We start from the raw sequence: 21,975 nt of genomic DNA on the forward strand, positions 1-21,975 counted from the left end.
ATTTACAGTTGAAACCATATATTGTGTTAGGTAAATGCCAGAAAGCAGAGTGAAGACATTCTATAGAAATCTGGACTTGTGATAAAAGTATTTTAAATTTAGCATTTAACAAATGGAAATGATTTTGGTAATTCCAATTAAGTCAAAACAAGAAAAGGAAATTCAGATTTAAGTTCAGAGAGTGAGGAAAAATATGTTTGTGTCTTTTTATTTAGTGTATATAAATGTCCTGTTTTGTCTTTACCTAAAATAATGCCAAATTATTTTTGGAATTAACCATTAATTTGTGAAATTTTGTGTTATGTCCTGAAATTAATCATTAGAATCATCTGCATAACCAGTAATAGGTTAATTGTGGATTATATTAGTAAATATGTGCAATATAAAAAAATTCACTTTAGATGTGAAGATAGTGATATTTTTACAATACTTAAATCTTGACATTCTCTTGAAATTGATACAATCTACTGGAAGCCATATCAGTAGAATTAATTAATGATCCATGTTTTTGAATTATCGCTAGTTACTCTAATAAACTTTAACAAACATTCATCATCTGCATAGCTTTTAATGTTCATAATCAAGTGGCGAGTTATGCACTTAAAAACAGTTAATTGGTTCTTACTGAGTTTGCATTTCTGCTAACTCAAACTGTGTAAAATATTTTACAAGAATTTCATGCTGCGTTACTAAATTGAAAAAGAGGAAGCTGAGGCAGACTGTGTACAGCAGTGGTTTAATACTGAGCAACACTATGTGGCAACTAGTGGCATACAAAGGTCCATTGGATCATTCTGTTGGTCCTTTGCTAATCGAAGTTATGCGGACATTTAAGAATTTGAAACAATGACAAGGTCACACTAAATATTTCACTTGAATATCAGACAGAAGGCAAATAAAAGAGTGAAAAGATAAAGAAACTAAAAGTTCAAAGACCTTTTTGATTTCTGGAAATGACTTGAGAAGCTGTTAAAAAGAATGAAGGAAGGAAACACTTTTGCTACTTTAGCTGCCGGAGAGCAGAAAATATCATTTCTTTTGTGAAAACTGAAGAAATACTTCTATAACAACAACAACAAAAAAAAACCTGTAAGTATGTGAAAGGAGGCGTGGGAACGGGAGCAGCCGGTGACACTCCTCTGACACAGTGCAAGGTCAAGGTGAGCACACATGACCCCGCACGCTTTGCCATAAAAGGCCGGTTTTGGCCATGACCATTTTCACACAGTTGGTCATGATGAGGGGGCTGATCGCATTCGCTGCTCTGTTTGTTGCTGTTCTCACCAAGGAAACGTTTGAGGGGTGAGTCTTCACAGCATCACAGAGAACAATGCATTTACCTTTAGAAGTCATTAGAAGACCGCCGGACTGGTCTGGTGTGTCCATTGCTGCCCAATAAGACATTATCAGCTGTAAAGGACATGCAGCTTACATAACGGTAAATAATGATAATGATAGTGATACAGTAGAGGTATTTGAGACAGAAGTCCTAAAGGCGCTTAAATTTTATTTCACTGTATGTTCTGAAATATTTGTGGATGAACTATTTCCATTCATGTTAATTCTGATTCCTGTTTGGTCCTGTATGGTAGATTATGACGTCCAAATTGTTGTTAATACGTGTGATTTCTTGTCACATTTACTTACAGTAGGTGAAGATTATAGCGCATGTGAAATTTCTCACCTGGAACTACTGGTTGGTTGATTGATGGTTGTTAACCTTTTTTTCCTCATTCAGAAACCTGGGAAACTTAGAAATATTTCATAGGTTATTTCATAGGTTACATGTTAAATTTAGACAATATATTCGTATTTGGATTGACTGAGGACACTAGTTGGAGTTGATCAAAAGACCTAACAAAGCTGAATTTCAAAGTTTTTGTTTCAACAAAATTTGAACAGGAGTTAAAATATCCCATTTTCAATTAATACTTTTTGGGCTAGAAAAAGAGAAGATTGGTTGACCTTATTAAAAAATTTTTAATATAAACTTTTTATTTACAAGACAGGACTTTGCTCATTTATGCATTTTCTCTCCATACCTAGAATTTCCTCTTCCATACAGGATTCTATGCAGTTTGAAAGGAATGTAATCACTGCACATACAAAAACACAGCTGTCCCTGACATTTCACATGCCTTCTTCTAGATCACAAGTTGAGTATGATCCTTTTGAAAGTTTTAGAATGCTTATCCTTGCAGGAACAAATAAAAACCCTCACAAGTCAAAATAAATCAAAGGCATCCAGATCTTCCATTTTCTTGTAATAGTGGAGGCCCAATTATAGGTGATGTGTGAAGACTTTCTATTTCAGACATACGCCATCACTCCAGACAGAGTATGAGCTTCATGATTATGTTTTAGTAATATTTCTGGTTTTCTGCTCTCATCTGTAGACACCAGGTGCTTCGCATCAACCCAAAGAATGAGCTCCAGCTGTCTCTTGTTAAGAACCTGGAGGAGATGATGGAATTCGAGGTTATTGATATCCTACTGACATTAGCTAGACATTATATTGGTAAAGAGTATCCATATATTTTGTGTGTCTTCAAACTGTATTTGTATTTCTTTTAATGTTTCATTTCAGCTGGACGTCTGGATGGGGGCGACTGGTGTGTCCCATCCTGTAGACATTAGAGTTCCTCCTCACACCCTGGAGTCTTTCAAGAGTTACCTGGACAACCTTGACCTCGAGTACTCTACCATGATTGAAGATGTCCAGGTACCAGACCTTGATGTTCCCCACTGGAATCACTTTTTAAATATAATGTAAACACCACTTGTATTTGCTCTCTTAGGCCATCTTGGATATGGAGAGGGAACAGATGGAGTCTGCTGCTCGCGTCGCTCAACCAAGGAACACTGACAGCTTCGACTATGCCAACTATCACACACTTAGTGAGGTTTGTGTGCACATTTTGCACTAAGATGATCATCATGTAGATAAGGCAATACTGAGTGTTTTGACCTGATACATGGATATTTTTCAATTCCTTCAGATCTACAGTTTCCAGGACATGCTAGTTGCTGAGAACCCCAACTTGGTCAGCAAGATAGTGATCGGTCAGAGCTACGAGGGCCGTCCTCTTAATGTGCTCAAGGTAAAGAATCATCCAGAGGATTTTCCTTGGAATGTTTAACATCTTCTTATGAAAGGTTGCCATAATGTGAAGTAAAAGGGGTTGAACTAAAGTAGCTGACAGAATGTCTTGTAAAACTATATTTACTCCTTGAACTGTTTCACACAATGCCAAATTACCCCTAAAACTTCAAAGAATTTCATTGGGATTTTGTGTGATAGGCTAACTAAAAGCAACAGTTAATTTTGAAATTTAAAATAGTACATCCAGACATTCATGCAATGATTGCACCAACTAGAGTAGCTGGCACCTTTCTCCAGCATTCAATATGCAAAACCCAATCCTAGAAATGTTGCCTCTTTATCCTAGGATAACAGATACACACATATAAAAAGACTATTAATGTTGACTCTCAAATCTAAGAGCAAGTGATATTAATTTATCTGACAAGCATCAATTTGGACTGTTGGAGACAGTCCAAACTTAAGCATGCACAAAAAAAAAAGTAGAAACATCATGCAAAGTCCTGGTGCAAGGCAACACTGCTAAAATCTCTGCTGCAGGTCTTTGAATTCCTGTGACCTGTAGTCTGCATGTAGTTTTAGCAGGCAACGGAGAAGTATAACATAGAGAAGGATATCACTGCCAATGTTGAAAAGAAGTTTGACAAGAGATACAATCCGACATGGCACTGCATCATTGGCAGGAACTTTAGCAGCTATGTGACACAAAAACTAAACACAGCAATGGCACTTCCATTGCTGTGGAAGTGCCATTGCTGTTCACTTCCACATTAATGGCATCTGTGGAAGTGAACAAAGCCATTCAGTGTCTGGTGGCCACACTTCCAATTTTTGGATTGATATCGTCAGCCACCTCATTCGACCAGGAGATGCAGGGCATCTGTCTACAGGACAACTATTGGTCGAACACCTCAAATATCTGGTCTTCAGAGTGGAAAGATGAAAGATCTAAGTCCAGATCCAAGTCTATTTGAGATTCTGTCATAAGGCTTGAAAACTGATGTTTACAGACACATCCTCTACAACCTAATTTAGTTTAAGTTTTAGTTTTCCAGGAACTGTAATGTTCATTTTCTAAAGTTTCAAAACAAATACTCTTCCATGACTGCTACTCTCCCTCTCTTTCCATGTCTGACTCTTTAGTTCAGCACTGGTGGAAGCAATCGTCCTGCCATCTGGATCGACACTGGAATCCACTCCCGGGAGTGGGTCACTCAAGCCAGTGGGCTGTGGTTCGCCAAGAAGGTGCTTCATTCTTGTCTCTATGGTTACCTGAACACCTAAATGTCAGTGTTTTCATCGACAGTGTCTCCCTGGCTTTTGCCACTAGATTGTGGCAGATTATGGAAAAGACACCCCCCTCACCGCCATCCTGAACAACATGGACATCTTCCTGGAGATTGCAACCAACCCTGATGGCTACTACTTCACCCACACCTCTGTAAACCAGTCAATTTATTTACCAATACATTTTGAGAGAAACCTTAGTTATGGATATCAAAAATCCCAAAACTCTAACCGTCCATATGTTTTTAGAACCGTATGTGGCGAAAAACAAGAAAGCCCAATCCTGGATATTCCTGCTATGGAGTTGATCCCAACAGGAACTGGGACGCTGGATTTGGACGTAATGTCTTTCTTTTCTATCTATTTTTTTCAGCAATGAACATGTGCAGTGCGAAGCAGATGCATGCTGGGTGATCTGTTTGCTCCCCACTGAAATAAGGAGACAGATTTAGTTTTCATCTTTAGAACTGAAATGGCCAATTGTTGTCACAGGTTATTTGTCAATGCGACCACCAGGGGGTACCCAAAAACACTTTTTGTATTGGCTCACGGACAACTTTATTAGTTACACCTGTTCAGTTGGTTGTCGTCACAAGTGAAGAATCAGCCACGTGTAAGCAATTTAATGCCTTAAGGTATCTGTGTTTGTCGTGTACCTCCTAGTACCTGGAGCCAGCAGCAACCCCTGCTCAGAGACGTACCATGGACCCAGTGCTAACTCTGAGTCTGAGGTTAAGTCCATCGTGGACTTTGTGAAGTCCCATGGCAACATCAAGGCCTTCATCTCCATCCATTCATACTCTCAGATGCTCCTGTATCCCTACGGCTACACCACAACTCCAGTGAAGGACCAGGCTGAGCTGGTACAAAAAAATCCTCTGTGTCAGTTTTATCATTTTCCACACTGTACCACAGTAAATGACCATACAGTTCTGTTTGGACTCTGAAACTTGACCCAAATGAAAACTCTCCATGGAACTAAACATATAGGAATTCTAGAGTACCTCTACATATACCGACATACTTGGAAAAGATGTCTGAAAATTCATCTTGTATTTTAGTGGCATAATCTCACAATATCCTAAACTTTCATTAAACTTTAATCTCTTTAATCAATAATTCAAGTTTATTTGTATAGCACAATTAAGTGCTTTACAGGATATGAACACAAGAATAAAAGTCATACACACAACATACAGTCTCCAATTAAAAAACTAGTAACAAACATTACATATTGTGTGTCATCGTCAAAGGCATCAATACGCATCAAATACATTTAATTCATTTAGTAGGTAAAAATTCATCCTTTTTTAAAATTAGTTCAGTTCATTTACTAATAAACACCCAACAACTGCTACATCCAGGATGTTTGACTCTTTACTATAAATGAAGGGAACTACGTAGCAGCTGCACAGATTCGCACATAACAGTTTTACTTCGGGAGAAGGAGAACAAGCACTAGGGAAAGAGTGCAGTAACTTGGTAAAGCATAAGATAACATTGTATGGGACAACAAATACTTTGCCTCTCTTTTTACAAATGCTGCAAATCAAACTTTATTATTCCTTCCTGTTGTTATTTCCCAGATGAAACAAGCTACCCCAGCCTGGTTCTTTTAAAAATTAACAAACAAAAGAAGTAAAGCAGTCAAGACTGAGGTTTTTTGCAACAAAGACCTCAGTTGTGTCTGGAGAGAACTAAAGATACATTTATCAATTCAACATCCACCAATTGGTAGAAGAACTGTAAAGCTGTGAGTCTGTCTTGGTTTCAGTCCCACTGGAAACTTTGACATTGCATTTTGAACTTTAATGTACCAGGAGATTTTGGGAAACCTTTTATGTTTTTAAATCAATCAATAAACTGAAAATATGTTGGCACCATGACTTTTAGCATAATATTAATTCAAAAGGTTAAGTCAACAAGCAGCACAAAAAGGAATCATCACAAAACCCTCTCTATGTATGTTCAAGCCTTATAAAAGAGCTGTTGATTTAGGAAACAGAGACTGCACAAAATACTAACAGTACAACTGCAAATGTGTTTGTCAACAATGGTTTTGTAAAATTGAATGAAAAAAATCAATAAAGACTTTTCACCATGGTATTTTCAACATATTGCGTAAGTCATCAATGATAATCTGTGAAAAGTAAACAGAACTATTAATAACGTGTCTTTGCAGCATGCTCTGGCACAGAAAGCAATCACCGACCTGGCTTCCCTGCATGGCACTCGCTACAGATACGGCAGCATCATCAACGTCATTTGTAAGTTTTAGCATCACAACCAACAGATACGGACTACTATTTATGTAAAGATGTACATGTTTAATGAAGACATGCATATTGTAAAAGCTGAGCAAATAAAAAAAAAATACGCCACATCAATGTCCATGTTCATGGATTTAAGAAGTTGCTCCTTTAAGTTCAATGGCTCTACCTGACTTAACATTTTTGTCTAAATCCCAGACCAAGCCAGCGGCTCTACGGTTGATTGGACGTATGAACAGGGCATCAAATACTCTTTTACCTTTGAGCTGAGGGACACAGGTTCCTACGGATTCCTGCTGCCTGCCAAGCAGATCATCCCCACGGCTGAGGAGACCTGGCTGGCTCTGATGGCCCTCATGGATCATACCTACAAGAACCCATATTAATGTGGACAGGACAGAATTCCAACTACTGTCTCTTTTTCAGTGTAATCTTTGAGATGAAAACAAAATATTAACACTATAAAAATAATATATCAATAAAAAAGCACAACATTGTAAACCAATGCTGTTTGTTTCCAATGCACTTTAAAGAGCTTTGAAGGTTTTTCAGTTTCATACCAAATTCAAACAGTTTGTTTTCACAAAACGTGATCATTAGTAGACGATGGCATGTTCTTGTTTTATTAACATGTTTCCTGGATCTTTAGGACAATTTTGACAAAATGCAATTAAGAAATTTCTGAACAAATACAGTTTTGGAAACAGATGACCTTAAACAGAAATATGTTTTTGAAAGAGAATGGCACTGGGTGATTATTTTAAAATTTGCGATCCTTATTGACTGAAGTGACATTTCATAGGCAAAACTATGTTGTTACAGTGTGTTTAAGTTAAATAACATGAGTAATAACACTTGCGCTTATCCACAAATGCGCTAATAACATAACCCATTTTAGCTAAGTGCATTAGCATTTTTCTCTTAGCATTATTTACTTAGCTTTTCTTAAATGAGGTTTTCCTGGAAAAAAATAAATTCTAAAGTACCAATTTTGGTAAATTGTCAGTTGAAAGTTACTGGTGACTGGCTCTGTGGGTGGAGCAGTTGTCTTGTGATTGGAAGGTTGTAGGTTCAGTTCCAGCTTCTTCCTGTCATGTGTCAATGTGCCCCTGGGCAAGGCACTTAACCCCAAATTGCCTAACAATCTGTGCATTGGTGAATAAATGGGTGGATGGGACTCTAGTGTAATGCACTTTGAGTGGTTGTCAGGTTAAACCCCTAACATTAGTAAAACACTACCTGGAAAGAAAGACACAACACATCAGTTAAAGTTTACTCGCGAGGAGAGTGCCCCAGAGACGTACTCAGTTACAATCTCCAACACACTCTGAGCACGCCCTGGCTCTCAACTCCTTTTATTTCTTTAGGTTTCCCTGGTTACATGAGAGTCACAGCCTCTATAGGAGGAAGGGTAACACACAGGCTGCAACTCAGAGATAAACACATTCCAACATACATAGTAAGAAAAACAAGAACTGGTTGCGAATGCGACCTACACTTGACCTGCACTTTTTCCAAGGCCATCTGGGTGAGATCTGTGCAGAGCTTCCTCTTCTGCTGTCAAACCGACTCTTGCACACACACCTCACCAGGGTCGCACCTGGCGGACATGTGTGGGATTTTCCTTCACGATCCTCATGCAAGCCAAATGTCCACACGCATTTCTGTTGTTCTCCGTCCTCAGCATGTTGTTACCTGCATTAGGTTCATACTGAGCAACATATTTCAAAAGTGCTTCCTGAGGGGACAGATCCTAAATAGCCTTTGAAATTAAACAATAATAATTTACGATTGTTAATAGAGTGCTAAAACTTCAGAGATTTAATGTGGGACTCAAATTTTAAACCTTTTCCTTTTGACTTGCTGTGGAACTGCCTCTGGCCTAAAAGGAAACACTACTGGATAAAAAGTGGTAGACTTTGGAATTATTGGAATTTGCCATTGAGCAGTTAATTTTCCTGTTATGTTTTGTTATAACATTACAGCTATCAATGGGATTAATAAAAGATTATTTATGAATTATGTTAGTAAATATTTTGAATGTAAGATATGTGAAGTGTCATGATTTTTATAACTGCTATATTCTTGCAGTACATACATTTTGACAGTTACTTGAGAAACAAGAATCTCTACATTATTCATCAGTCCTCCACATACAGATCCAAATTATGTGGAAATACAACAATGAGATTGTGAAATAAATATTTCACTGGAATCACAACTTGAATGCAAATAATAGATTAAAAATAAGATAAAACTAAAAGTTAATAGAACTTCTCATTGCTTAGTAAACCAGAAAAAATACCTTTTTGATTTCAGGAAATGATTTGAGAAATTCCTAGAGAGAATGAAGGGAAGAAAATATTTTTACTTCAGCTCACAGAAAGTAGAACATATTTGTTGTTATTCACTACAATGCTGTTATTTGTTTTGTGAAAGCTGAAGAAATACTTCAAAAAAGAAAAAAACATGTAAGTATATGAAATGAGGCCTGGGAACGGGAGCAGCCGGTGACACTCCTCTGACACAGTGCAAGGTCAAGGTGAGCACACATGACCCCGCATGCTTTGCCATAAAAGGCCGGCTTTGGGCAGGACCATTTTCACACAGTTGGTCATGGCATTCGCCAAGGACACGTGGGTGGGGTACCTGAGTGAAGTTGGCCCCTCCACCTTCTTGAAATCAGACAAAATGAATGTCTGGTATGTGCAAACGTTTGATGCCAATTTTGGCTGATTTCATAAAAGTGAGGGGGCTGGTTGACCTTTTGACTTTGACCTTTCATTAATGTCTTCAAAGCCAGGAAACAATTTGGAAAGCACCACAAATGAAAATTTTTGCAGCACAAACGTCAATTGACACCCATTTTGTCTGATTTCAAGAAGGTGTGTGTGTGTGTGTTTGTGGGGGGGAGGGGCAACTTCACTCAGGTTTGAGGGGTGAGCCTTCACAGCATCACAGGAAACAACGCATTTACCTTTAGAAGTCATTAGAAGACCTCAGGACTGGTCTGGTGTGTCCACTGCTGCCCAATAAGACATTATTGATTTAGACTTGGTTCTAGATTCAAACCACTACAATTGTTTTTTTCCCAGCACTTCTGAACTGTTACTCATCAAATAAGGTTGACATTGAATGCTGAGTGGTTAATCTACAGATTCTGCATTTTTCACTTCTTTCCCTAAGATAAAGCTTTTTCTCAGCTGCAGCTCTCATGAAGCACAAGATTTAGACTTGATTCTAGTTTCAAACCACCAGAACTTGTCATGTTAGAGGCTTGAAACCTGACCCATAAATTTATTGCACAAATGACAAAAATGATTGAATGTGTGGTTCTTGACTACTGACTGGCAAACCGAGTTTGTCTGGTCTATAGGGGAAGATGAGAGCAGAGTTGAGAACAAGTATAGAGCAGTGGAAATTAGATGAGGAGACTGGGCAGCTTATTTGTTTGGGTGAGAAGAATCCACCAGTGGGGGCACACTGTGGTCTCTGTCATTGGTTGATTCTGGAGGAGGAGTGTGAGCTGACAGATGCTTTAGACTTGCGTTGGAGGGCGGACATGTGGACACATTGACAGCGGAGTGAAGAGGAGCAGTCAGGTGGATGAGAAAGCCAGAAGATCTTTTCAGAGAGAGTTTACTTAAGGTGGGGTTCTCAGGCAACACAATGGGTAATATCCATGAAGGGAGATCCAGAAGCCGAGTAGCTCAGACTGCACAATGAGAAAGGTCCAAGGCACCACGGAAAGTTACATAGGAACAGAACAATAGGTAGATATCGACTGGAGATTTGCTTGTAGATCACAGAGTCAAAGCTCAGAGGGGCTCAGAGTACCAGGATAGGTTAACACTCAACCTACCAGTGCTGGCAGACTACTCCTCTTATACTCAATGCTGATGAAGCAAACAAATTGCAGGTGTGTGAAGATCCAGGAGCTGGGCCCTCCAGGTGATCAGTGGTCTACAGGCTCCACTTCACTGCAGACGCTGCTCCAATCCGCCTGTCGATCTCCCTCCACTTTTACTTCATTTGTGAACAAGATCTTGAGATACTTGAACTCCTCCCCCTACCCAGAGTAGGCACTATATTCATTGTTTATTTCCAAATTTAAATAAATTTATGTATTTATTTAATTAGCTATGATTTTTTATTTTATTTATTGAGATGATAAAAGAATGAGCCTTGAACACAATGATCACCAAGTTTTGCATATCATTCAACATACTCTCTCGCTTGTTAAATATTATTAATCAGGGGTAACAGTTAGGTTCACAGTTCACAAAAAATGTTTTCCTGACAGTCACAGGTGGTGAGAATAAAAGTTCCCATTAAATTCCACAGGAAATGAATGCGGGTCATTTTTGACCTACTCGTGAAAGAATGGGGTAGTAATATTAAACATATTTTTTTAAATGTAGAAAATGTAAATAAGAAATTTGAATTGCATAATATCAGCAACATATTTTTGAAGAAAACCTGCAATATGAAGTGATAAAAACTTTTTATCACAAAGATATTACAAAAAGATGATCTTATCTGGTCAAAAGGACCCACTGACGCATCAGATGGATAATGTGGGTTGCCAGTTTGGATGACCTGACTTTCTGTGAAGCTATAAGAATGAAGGAAAACATGCTAACAAAATGCCTCAGACCTGCAGCCCACATGTTGTTCTAGAGGCTGGTGGATGTGGCTCTTTGGCTCACTTATAAATTAAATAATAAAATATGGGCCTGTTTTTTTTTTAATTCTTTTTAATTGCTTTAAATTTATTCACACATATGTACATTATTATTGATACTTTAAATATAGATGAGTTGTACAAGTTTATGTTGGTATCAAACCAATTAGTCCTATTACAGTCCTTAGAGTCAAAAATGTTGGTGACTCTTCTTCTAGGACTTGGCAGGGAGACACTTGAGTTTAAATGTCTTCATTCAATATTAATACAGTGGTGTTGTGATGTATCTGATAAGTCAGATCAGATCCAGTATCCAGTCAGCAGCTGTTATCCAACAAGGAGATCATTTAAATTTAAAGATTCATTTTATTATATTTTGACTGCTGTATTTTTAAACCGACTTAACGCAAAATGAATGTAATTCAGCTGTGAGGATGGAGAGAAAGAAGCGAAGATGTATCGGGACAGACAGGAAGGCAACAGGTTGGTCTAATATTAGGTGGAAATGAGGGAACAGCTACTTCACCCCAAGCAATATTTTTTAAATATTATTTTTAAAACCTGTATTAATATCTATAATTTTTTATAAGTAATAGATAATGCTTTTTTGATAAAATGATTTAGTGGATAACACCAAAGACGAGGAGTGAAGGAGACAGGCATGAGGTCAGTGACAGAGGAGACAAGTGATGACATCAGGAAGGAATAATAACATGAGGGAGGCAGCAAAAACCTAAATTACGATTTGAATTTAATTTCTGTATTTTTACATGAATAAGGGACAGCTATATTAAACCTGGAGCAGTGCTTCTAAGTTCTTGGTGTTCCTGATTCACTGATGGCTCATATAACCAAATACTATAATTTTAGTTATGATCAAACCACAGGACATATCTCCAAATCTTAGTCTTAATTTTCCTGGGTTATGGATAGTAAGAAAGCTTTAGATGTTGCCTTGAAATACATCTGTATCTATGCTGTCATTGATCGAAAATGTGGTGAATTAACCTGTCAAAAGTTTACCATGACATTATCATCTAGGCTTCAATAAATTGTTTAATGGCTGCACCATCTTCTCCCTAACACCACATGCTTGATCAGAGGGGACAGATATATTTTTTAACCATTTGTCATAATTAACTGAATTCAAGTCATTGTTTTAAGACTGCATTTGATCACGTGTAATTAAATTAGAATCTGTTGTATTGATTTGATTAAGGAATTATTTACGACTGGAACAATTTTTCTATTAAAATCTGTTGAGATTGACAATAAATTATTCCTAGAAAAATAAACGAACAAACAAAAAAGCATTCTCGTTACATTTCAATGGATTGCAAATGTGTTGAACTACACAAAGTTTATTTTGTTCTTGTCGGTTCAGCAACTGTGTGAAGGAAGAAAAAATATTCCATTGCAGGAATCAGGAATTTAAGGTTTTGCCCCGTATCTTTATTTTGTGAGCAAACGTTGTTTATGATATGATTTTCTCACAGCAATGACTACACAATCACAAGAAGGCAGCAAGGGCCATTTATTTACTCCTCTCACAATTTAAACCCTTATAAGTTGAACTTGAGTTGGACGCCGCAGCTCAGGAAAGCAGCTCCACCCAGCATAGCACTGGCATGTGAAGTTCTCCACCCAGTCGCTGAGGTCGCTGGCAGATGGAAGACCGACAGCGACATACTTCCCACTTGCCTTTAGGATGCGGAAGGAGGTGGGGTTCAGATGAAGGTAGTGAGCGCTGTTGTAATTCTTCCTCACACAGCGGCCATTTCCCTTACACAGCAGCCTACTGCACAGCATGGCAGCCGCAGTCACATTGGCAACATATGGACTGAGCGTGGAGGACAGGTATTCAGACAGAGACTGGCAGGAGGCCTACAAATTGAAGGAAGTTGAAGGATCAATGAGCACAATCATCTACATCTACTCATCCCTGAACCAATTCATAACTTGATTTTGTACCTATTGATATTTTATTCCTTTCACACCTGTAAACACATCATCCCATTCGCATCAGTTTTTCACTGTTTTTTAGTATTTTCAGGAATTGTGCAAATTATCGCAACAGTGTTTCTTCACTATGCCGCTTGCAACTGTTCTGAGGTGCTTTGGATGGAGAAGTTGTTCAGTAGATGGATAGTTCTGCTAGGTGTTTGCTAATTGCTGCTGACCTTCAACATTATAAGATGATATAATGTTCAAAAAAGGCACATTTAATGTTTTCAAGAGGAAGAAAAACAGGCATCTGAGACCATCTTTCACCTGTCAACCAGTCCATTGAGTTTGTCAGCGACTGACTGATCTGTTTCAAAGTGAAACATCCCTTACCTGTAGGAACTGAACCCACTTTGCCTTCGCTTCTCAACGGAGCTAACTTTAGCCTGAGCTACACAAAATACATATTGTCACTGCCTAGTGACATATTGTCACTGCCTAGTGACAATATGCAGAATTGGTGGAAGGGAAGCACTGCGGTGGGCCCAGGCTTTAGATTTATGGCATAGAATGATTCTTCAATTCTTAAAACCTTGATTTAGATATTCAAATCAAAAATATTATGGACAACCCTGACCATTCTCTTCATGAGACTGCATTAGGAAAACTGTCTCTTCAGTCAGAGGCTTCTTCAGATTTGCTGTAATATTGACTGCTATGAGTTATCTTTCCTGCCCACTATCTGCAATAACTCTCAGTAGATTTCCAATTTATTGAGTTACAACATTTAATTTTCCATTGGAATCAAAGTACTTTTGAATTTGATTTGAATTGCGTTGAATTTGAGCTTTGTGTATTTGGATTATGTATAAAATGCAGTTTATCTTTTGTTTTTTCGTCAAAGAGTTTTTGTGCTGCTAGTGGCTAGTATTTTTGACAGTAGGCAGACAGGAGAGGGGAGAAGACATGCGGCAAAGATCGCCGGGACCGGGAGTTGAACCCGCGACGTCTGTGTCGAGGGCTGAGGCTGTGGTGGCGCAGCACGCCCCAAAATGCAGTTTATCTTTAAGTCTTATTCCATATGACAATAACTCATTTCATAAAATTGAGGAAAAAGATTTTCTAGCCACCAAACTACTCAATATAGGCTTGTTATGATTTGCAGACTTAATGTAGGATCAAAATCCAGGCAGGAGCTTGGGATGATGCTATCCATCCACCCATCCTTTTTCTATTCACGTTTGTCCCGAGTGGGGTTGGGAGTTGCTGGTGCCTATCTCCAGCTACGTTCCAGGGGAGAAGCAGGGTACACCCTGGACAGGTCGCCAGTTTGTTGCAACTTGGGATGATGCGTTTTCTTTAATTAATGAAAGCTGAAAACTGTCAAGTCTTGGGCAGAGAAGCAGCAAAACGACGGGGAAAACAGCAAAGTGCAATGAAAGCAGACAACTAAGTAAAAGGAGGAGGAGATGATGACATGGGCGGCACACAGGCATGTTAAAAGGAACACCTAGTGCAGGAGCAAAAACCAGCAGGCTGAAGTTAACAGAAGAAGGGAGACTAATGAACACTACAGGCGCTAAGCTGAAGGGAAAGCTTGAAACTAACAGATACAATAAAGGAAGACATTGATCTAAAAAAGCTAAATGTAAATGCACAAATAAAAGATAAGAATAAATAAACACAAAAGAATAAACTAACATGTAAATAAGGATGCACAAACATGAATGCAAACCCAAAATTCAAATACCAGAGGGCCAATACAGCTTTAGAAAAATGTTTGTTTGACTTTATATTAAAGGAAACAATAAACCACAAAAGACTAACTGGTGGTTGACTGGTTCACATAGATAAGAATACCTCAGTGTTTTTTCCTCTACGCTCTATCTGAAAGAGGAATTGAAGACATTCCGGTTATTGCTGACTAAAGCCTGGTCATTTATGTTCCCGTTTAGATATTTCAACAGAGTTTTTGTGATCATATCTGCAGATCAACCTAGAAACCTTCAGTGGTAGATCCTCTCCTCTGCTTTAGAGAGGAGAGGATCAGCTATTCAATGTGTATGCCGGCATGTGAATTTTATATCAATACAGATTGTTTGTCAATGACTTCAGGCCCTGAAAGTTACCTTGCTGTTGTAGTCCCTGGTACCTCCCCAGATTACAACCCCAGAAGCACCCAGAGCTGCAGACTCTCCAAGGGTGTTAACAAGATCTGTCTGAAAGGGCAAAAACACACATAAGTGACAAATACATTTTCATACCACATTCCAGTTTCCTGTCACGCTCTCATATTCACTATTGATTATACTTATTTGGAAATGACCTAAAATCCTCTGCTCATGTAAAGAAAGTATTGAATGTTAACCAAATAAGATGACTGACTTACCATAATAATCTCATGGATTTCATGAGAACTTTTCTGATTTAAAGCATGGTTTCTGCCTAAAACATCAGACTATGCTTCAAAAGAAAAATGGCAATGTGATGTAAATCCTGTAAAATTACTTACAAAACAGGCTGGAAATGGATCATTGAGTTCACAAAAATACAACTCTAATAAATAACATTGACCCTAAGAAAGTGGTAGCATTAGCTAAGTGAATATTTCTGTAAGTTCACTGATGATGGCTCTAAGAAAAGTATGGAGAATATAAAAATAAAATAAAAACAGTCTGAATCATTTGAAAGTGAGGAAAGCAGGAACCCAGCTTTAGCTTTAGCTTAGCTTTAGCATACATGAGGGTTCACTGCTGGTCTGAAAATAGCAAATACAATTCACACAAACAATTTATTTCTTTGAGTAAATTGCTTTTGCACTAAATATAATATGTAGTGGTACATAATATATTTCTAATAAATCTTCATCACAATATCAGCATAATAATATCGAAATGGAATGCAACAGTTTTTTTTGGAATGTTTTCTAATATTTTGTGGACCTAATTAAATTTGAAGAAGTTGCCTGTTTTACGTAGACACAACAGTCTTCATTTGGTAGTTTTTCATTCTGAATGAATGTTCCCAAATGAAATGTTTTTTTATAAAATGTTCACGAAGATTAAGCTGCTACAAAAAAGCTGAATTTATTTTAAGATTTTTAAACATCTCTGAACCAACAGTGCAGAGGACACTGTGAGATGTTCTGGTCATAAATGATAAAAAAAAAAAAAAAAACATTATTGACCTTTTCACTTCTTGCGTCATTAGTGTGTTGGTGCTGAGAACCCGAGTACTAATCCCAGAAGAAGTTCTGGGATTAGTACTCAGGATTGAATGTAAACAATATAGAAGAAATGTTAAAAATGAATCACCTGAGTCTGAAACATTTGGGTCTGGTCCCGGTACAGGGGTCTGGAGTAGACATAGACAGGTGCAGTGTAGAGGTGTTTTGGCAGCGCTGCCACCCTAAGCGCCTCTTGGACACGATTACGGACATAGAGTGCGGCCTGGGGTGAGTTTCTCAGAGTCATATGAAGGTAGATGGATGGAAAGAGGGCGGTGCTTCGTTCCCACAGCCACAGCAGCTTGTTGTTCTGCTTCTTAGTTTTAGTGGAGCACCTCCCTGTGTATCCTGGCTTGTTCCATCCATAGTTAAAGCAATCAGGAAGAAGATAGAAGCCCCAGCGGCGGCTTGGACGTTTGCCGATGCCAATGTTGATAGTTTTTTCCATGAAGCGTCGCCCAGCTAGCTCAAACTGGCTCTTGGCTGTTTGGGAAATTTTCTTTGTTGACAAAAAGGGAGCCAGCTGCAAAGCATGAGTAATAGATAGCTTCTGATAGATACGTTTTGATCCCCAGTTTTGGTCCCACAGAGGGCGCCAGGACTCCCAGTCGATCACAGCCAGCCCAGGAGAGGAATCTTGGGAGATATAGTGATCTATTGTACTTTTGGCCTTAGCAAGATGCTCTGTCAAGTTTCCGTTTTGGGGGATGCCACCTTTGTAGATCTTGTGCTTGATTATGTCGACTTTAGGATACAGGCCAAGGCGATCTTCATAAAAGATGGTAAGAAACTGACCTGGCACAGCAGAAGGCGTAGTCACTGCCTGGAAGGCAGCAGTATCCAGTGGAATTTCAAGCTGTTTGCATTGGTCAGTGGGGGCATTCCATATGGCCACAAAGGGATGGTCATGAACCAATGGTGGCTCAGTGGGTGGTAATGCAAGGACTGATATGATCATACAGAGGCCCAGACAGGAAAGAAAGGGCAAAGCCATCATTATAGCCCTGTGAGAAGACAAGAGGTAATACATATAATATCCAACAATACATATTGTTCAGCATTATATTGTACTGTATAATATTAGATTTCAACACATAGTTTTATAGCTGTAACTTAACTCCCATCCTCCTATTAGCCCGAATGATTACTATTCCACTCTGCGCCACACCCTTCATGGAAATCCCATGTATGAGGATTCGTTTGCATAATTCAGATTTCAAGTTTTTTTAAGGGCCACCAGAACTGTGACTGACACAAAAGGATAATGTAATTACTTGCAAGGATACATTGATATTTGAGGTTTACTTATTTTTTTAAAATTTGACCAATTTTTAATGTGCTTATTGTAAGAAGGTTAAGGTATTGGCTGACACAGAACCCTGACAGGCAGTCAGCTTGAAAGATAGCTTTCGTGTAAACCAAATGAATCCTTTGTATTTTTCAGTTATGTGATTCTGATTCCAAAGCTGTAGCTGAATTGGCTGGAATACGTTCAACTGCATCAATTAACGCTAAAGAGCCACAAAAACATTTCCCACACAAAAAAGTACACAAAAACACCAAAAAGAACATTCTGTCCATTGCAAATTTATGTTTTTGAATTTTCATTTTGCGATCATTAGTACGTGATCGCCTGAACACTGGTGGTGGTTGATTAGCTAATTTAAACACCAGCACATGTGGTTATTTGTCAGAGAATCTATGTGGTTTGCCTTATTTTTGTGTTAATTGAACCAAAATACTCTGAACTGCGCAGCAAGAACTCATGTTGTACATGTTAAGGTGATGAAAGTTAAGCTAGCATAATTAGCCCACTCACATATCAATGTCTTACACAGTGTTGAAACAATTTTCAACACTGATTATAAATTTTTAAATTCATCAAAATGTAATTCTCTTCTATATTTTGCTAATTATTTAATGAAGCCATTTTTTAATGTACTTGATGCCAAATTTTTGAATGAGCAGCTCAGTAAGTAATAAGTGCAACTGTTGCATCAGTGTCATGAAAACGGTAATATCTAAGAAATGCACATTTATTTTATGTTTCAGGGATGTTGCCTTTACTTAGGTTGTTTGGTTGTTGCACTTGTATCAATTTTAATTTAATACCAATTTGTCCTTGCTTGTCATCTTTTAAATTTCAACAAATGCAAAAAGTACCTTAATAGTAAAATTATCATTAATCATTGTTGTGTTAAATTGTCTTCCAGTTGCAGTGGTCATTGTTCATTAGAATTTAAAATTTATCAATCTTTGAGAATGTGTTCTTGCATTATTTACTTTTATATTGTTTGAAAATGGTCTCAAAACATTAAATCCCAGTAACTTCTGGGAAATTATTGTCCAGAAACATTTATTGTGACTGGCCTACCTTAAATTGATACATAAATTAATTGACATTTTGTCCATGTCTAAAATTAAGCATACATGTGTGAAACAATAACAAATCGATTCATAAAAAATAAAATGTATTTTGTATCCTGATTTTTCTAATGTTTATATTTAAGGTTGCCATGGTTGCAGAAATTGGAGGAGCGTCCTTGGATGACGCAAAAAGACGGGCTATGCGATTCCTGTTGTCTCATGAATTGGCACTCCAGTTCAACCTTTTTGGGCGACATGAGAAATACAAGTTCCGGGACCTGCATCTCTTTGATGTTGTGTATGGTAAATATCAGTTTTTATGGTCAGAGTCATTTTTCTTTTCACTTTTTTTCCTTAAACAATTGTTATTTTATTTTGATTCTCATATGCCTTTTGTTTATTTTGAGTAACCTTTTAGGTTAAAAACTGAGACTTCAAATTTTGGTTTTATTCACATAGTATTCTTTCACTCTAGTTTTGATAGCTGACAAAATTTTAATGCAATATTTGTATTTCAAACAATATTAACAAAATAATTCTACAAAACCATGATAGAACCTTTCTTATATCAGTAGTTTATAAAGATGGATATTTTCAATTTAAACTATGAAGTGTGTGTTCATGATAATAAAGACTCAAGTACTTTTATTTTGGCAGATCTCTGCAAGCATTTCTGCCCCATAAAGGGGGAGATGCAAATCTCACGAATGTTACATTGTACTAAAATAAAACACTAATACAAATTCTACCTTTGCTTGTTATTTTAGGGGGATTTCAAAGAAATAAATCCATCCATGGAATTACGCATAAAGATACAGAGAAGGCACTCTCCAAATGGTTTACAGGTGACAGAGGTGGAAACAGGAGATTTAGAGCAACCAGGGAGATTGCAAGTTCTCACTCAGGTGGGCAAGATGGACAGTTTGAATAATATCAGAGCTTTCAAGTGTAAGCATGTTGGTTATTCTGACATTTTTGACAGAAAGGTATTGTGAATTATTTGTGTGGGCATGTTGTGTTCTCTTTTTTATATGTGCCAGTAAACAAATTTGTTGTTCAAAAATGGCATGTGAACAATTTTGTAGATTTTTGTTGTTTAAGAGCGCATTTCTTGGGGCAGCATTTGCTTTGTTAATGAAGTACTAATACTTGCTGAGTTACAAAATAAAAAGCCTCGACCAAAATAAATTTTTCTTTTTTTTTTTTAAACTAATTTTGTGATGAAGCGTTTTAGGACTTTGGTTTGTTTCAGATGGCATATCTAGGAATGAAATTCACTGCAAAGTTGGGTGAGAACAACCCACTGTTCCTACAGGATTAAGGCATCTGGCTCCCAATAAAAACCCAGTTAAACCCCAATGAAATCAATTTGAGCAAACCCATTTGGGGCCACCATGGAGACCTCGGGCAAACCCATTTATTACCCATATTCTAGCCCAGTTCAGAACCAATTGGGACCCAGGTAAATATCCTGAAAGCACCTTAGTGGGCCACAGATGGGCCTCATATAAGTTTACCATCTGGGCCCCACTAAAACCCATTCAGAGCCCATTAAAATCTACTTGGGCAAACCCATGTTGGTCCACCATTGAAACCGTGGACAAACCCACTTGTTACCCATATTCTAGCCCAGTTCAGACCCAATTGGGACCCAGGTAAATATTCATGAAAGCACCGTAGTGGGCCACAGATAGGTCTCATGTAAGTTAACCACATGGGCCCCACTGAAAACCCAGTCAGCACCCATTAAAATCTACGTGGGCAAACCCATGTGGGGCCACCATGGAAACCGTGGACAAACCCTTTTGGGACCCATATTGCCTGCCCTCTTATATCCCATATGGGCCCACCTATGTATGCTGGCTGGGATTAGCAATTATAATAAACCAAAAGTGTAATTGCAGCATACTGTAATCACACTACTAATATATAAAACACAGTACAGACCAAAAGTTTGGACACACCTTTTCATTCAATGAGTTTCCTTTATTTTCATGACTATTGACATTGTAGATTCACACTGAAAGCATCAAACTATGAATTAACACATGTGGAAATATGTACCAAACAAAAAGGCGTAAAACAACTGAAAATACACCCTTTTTCTGTGATTACTGCTTTGCACACACTCTGCATTCTCTTGATGAGCTTCATAAAGTCGTCACCTGAAATGGTTTTCACTTCACAGGTGTGCCCTGTCAAGTGAATAACTGGGTGTTGTGTTCTGTGTTTCTGTTGTGTTTATTTGAGTTCTCTGTGTCCTGAGTCTCCTCGTTGTCTTGTCTTCCCCTTGATTGCTCCCAGGTGTGTCTTGTCCCCCTGATTACCCTCTGTGTATTTAATCCCACCTGTGTCCTTTGTTCCTCCTTGGGTCCTTGTCGTTTTGTCGTTTGTTATCGCTCAGTGTCGACGTTTGTGTTATTGTCCGCCTGTTTGACCAGTTGCTACCGGTGTGAGCCCTGGTTTCCGCTCAGCCGTGCTGCCTGGCCGCAGACTTGTTCGTTGACTGTTTCTAGACATTTTCACCATTAAATTACCACTACTCACTGTATCTGGGTATCCAGCATCTGCCTCACCACTTCCACACCTCCACTTCATGACAGAGGGCTTTCTTGCCTTATAAATAGTCATGAAAATAAAGAAAACCCATTGAATGAGAAGGTTGTGTCCAAACTTTTGGTCTGTACTGTATGTAATGTCAATATACTGAAAATACATTCTAAATATGTTTTAAATGTAATCCTATCACAAAAATAGTACACTCAAAATATACTAATCAAGCATTTTTAAAAAGCAATATGTACAGCAGTACACTAAGTTCGGTTAAAAAAAAAAGGTACGTTGAAGTACACTTGGTACACTTTTTAAATTGTGTTTTAATACAATTTAAATTCTATTAAAATACACTACACACAAAAATTAGTTGTTCCAAATGTCACACTTTAAGTTAACTAATCCTAAGAAAACTTGAAGTATACTCATGATTAGTCTGACTTAAAAATATGCTCAAGTATGCTAAAATTTTACATACTTAGAATATTTATTTTCACCAGGGGTTACATTGTTGATGTTATTATTACCAGGAATGTAGTTT

General features: G+C 37.9%; 2 protein-coding genes across 2 annotated transcripts; one reads left to right on the top strand and one right to left on the bottom strand.

Annotated features, from left to right (window-relative positions):
• The first annotated feature begins 1,210 nt into the window (after nt 1–1,210).
• On the top strand, nt 1,211–7,161 carry cpa5 (carboxypeptidase A5). The gene is made up of 11 exons (XM_055022709.1): nt 1,211–1,302; nt 2,397–2,478; nt 2,588–2,722; nt 2,799–2,903; nt 3,000–3,101; nt 4,247–4,348; nt 4,434–4,544; nt 4,640–4,730; nt 5,054–5,253; nt 6,573–6,657; nt 6,859–7,161. The coding sequence occupies exons 1-11, from the start codon at nt 1,211–1,213 to the stop codon at nt 7,044–7,046; spliced, it is 1,293 nt and encodes a 430-aa protein (XP_054878684.1). The 3' UTR covers nt 7,047–7,161.
• Nucleotides 7,162–12,854: 5,693 nt separating this feature from the next.
• spam1 (sperm adhesion molecule 1) lies at nt 12,855–17,508 on the bottom strand. Its single transcript, XM_055022701.1, has 3 exons — nt 16,603–17,508; nt 15,418–15,507; nt 12,855–13,228 (listed from the first exon to the last, which is right to left on the bottom strand). The coding sequence occupies exons 1-3, from the start codon at nt 17,506–17,508 to the stop codon at nt 12,899–12,901; spliced, it is 1,326 nt and encodes a 441-aa protein (XP_054878676.1). The 3' UTR covers nt 12,855–12,898.
• Between the last annotated feature and the right edge of the window lie 4,467 nt (nt 17,509–21,975).

The sequence above is a fragment of the Poeciliopsis prolifica genome, unplaced genomic scaffold, assembly GCF_027474105.1.
Source record: "Poeciliopsis prolifica strain line A6 unplaced genomic scaffold, Auburn_PproV2 SCAFFOLD089, whole genome shotgun sequence".
Lineage (NCBI taxonomy): Eukaryota > Metazoa > Chordata > Actinopteri > Cyprinodontiformes > Poeciliidae > Poeciliopsis > Poeciliopsis prolifica.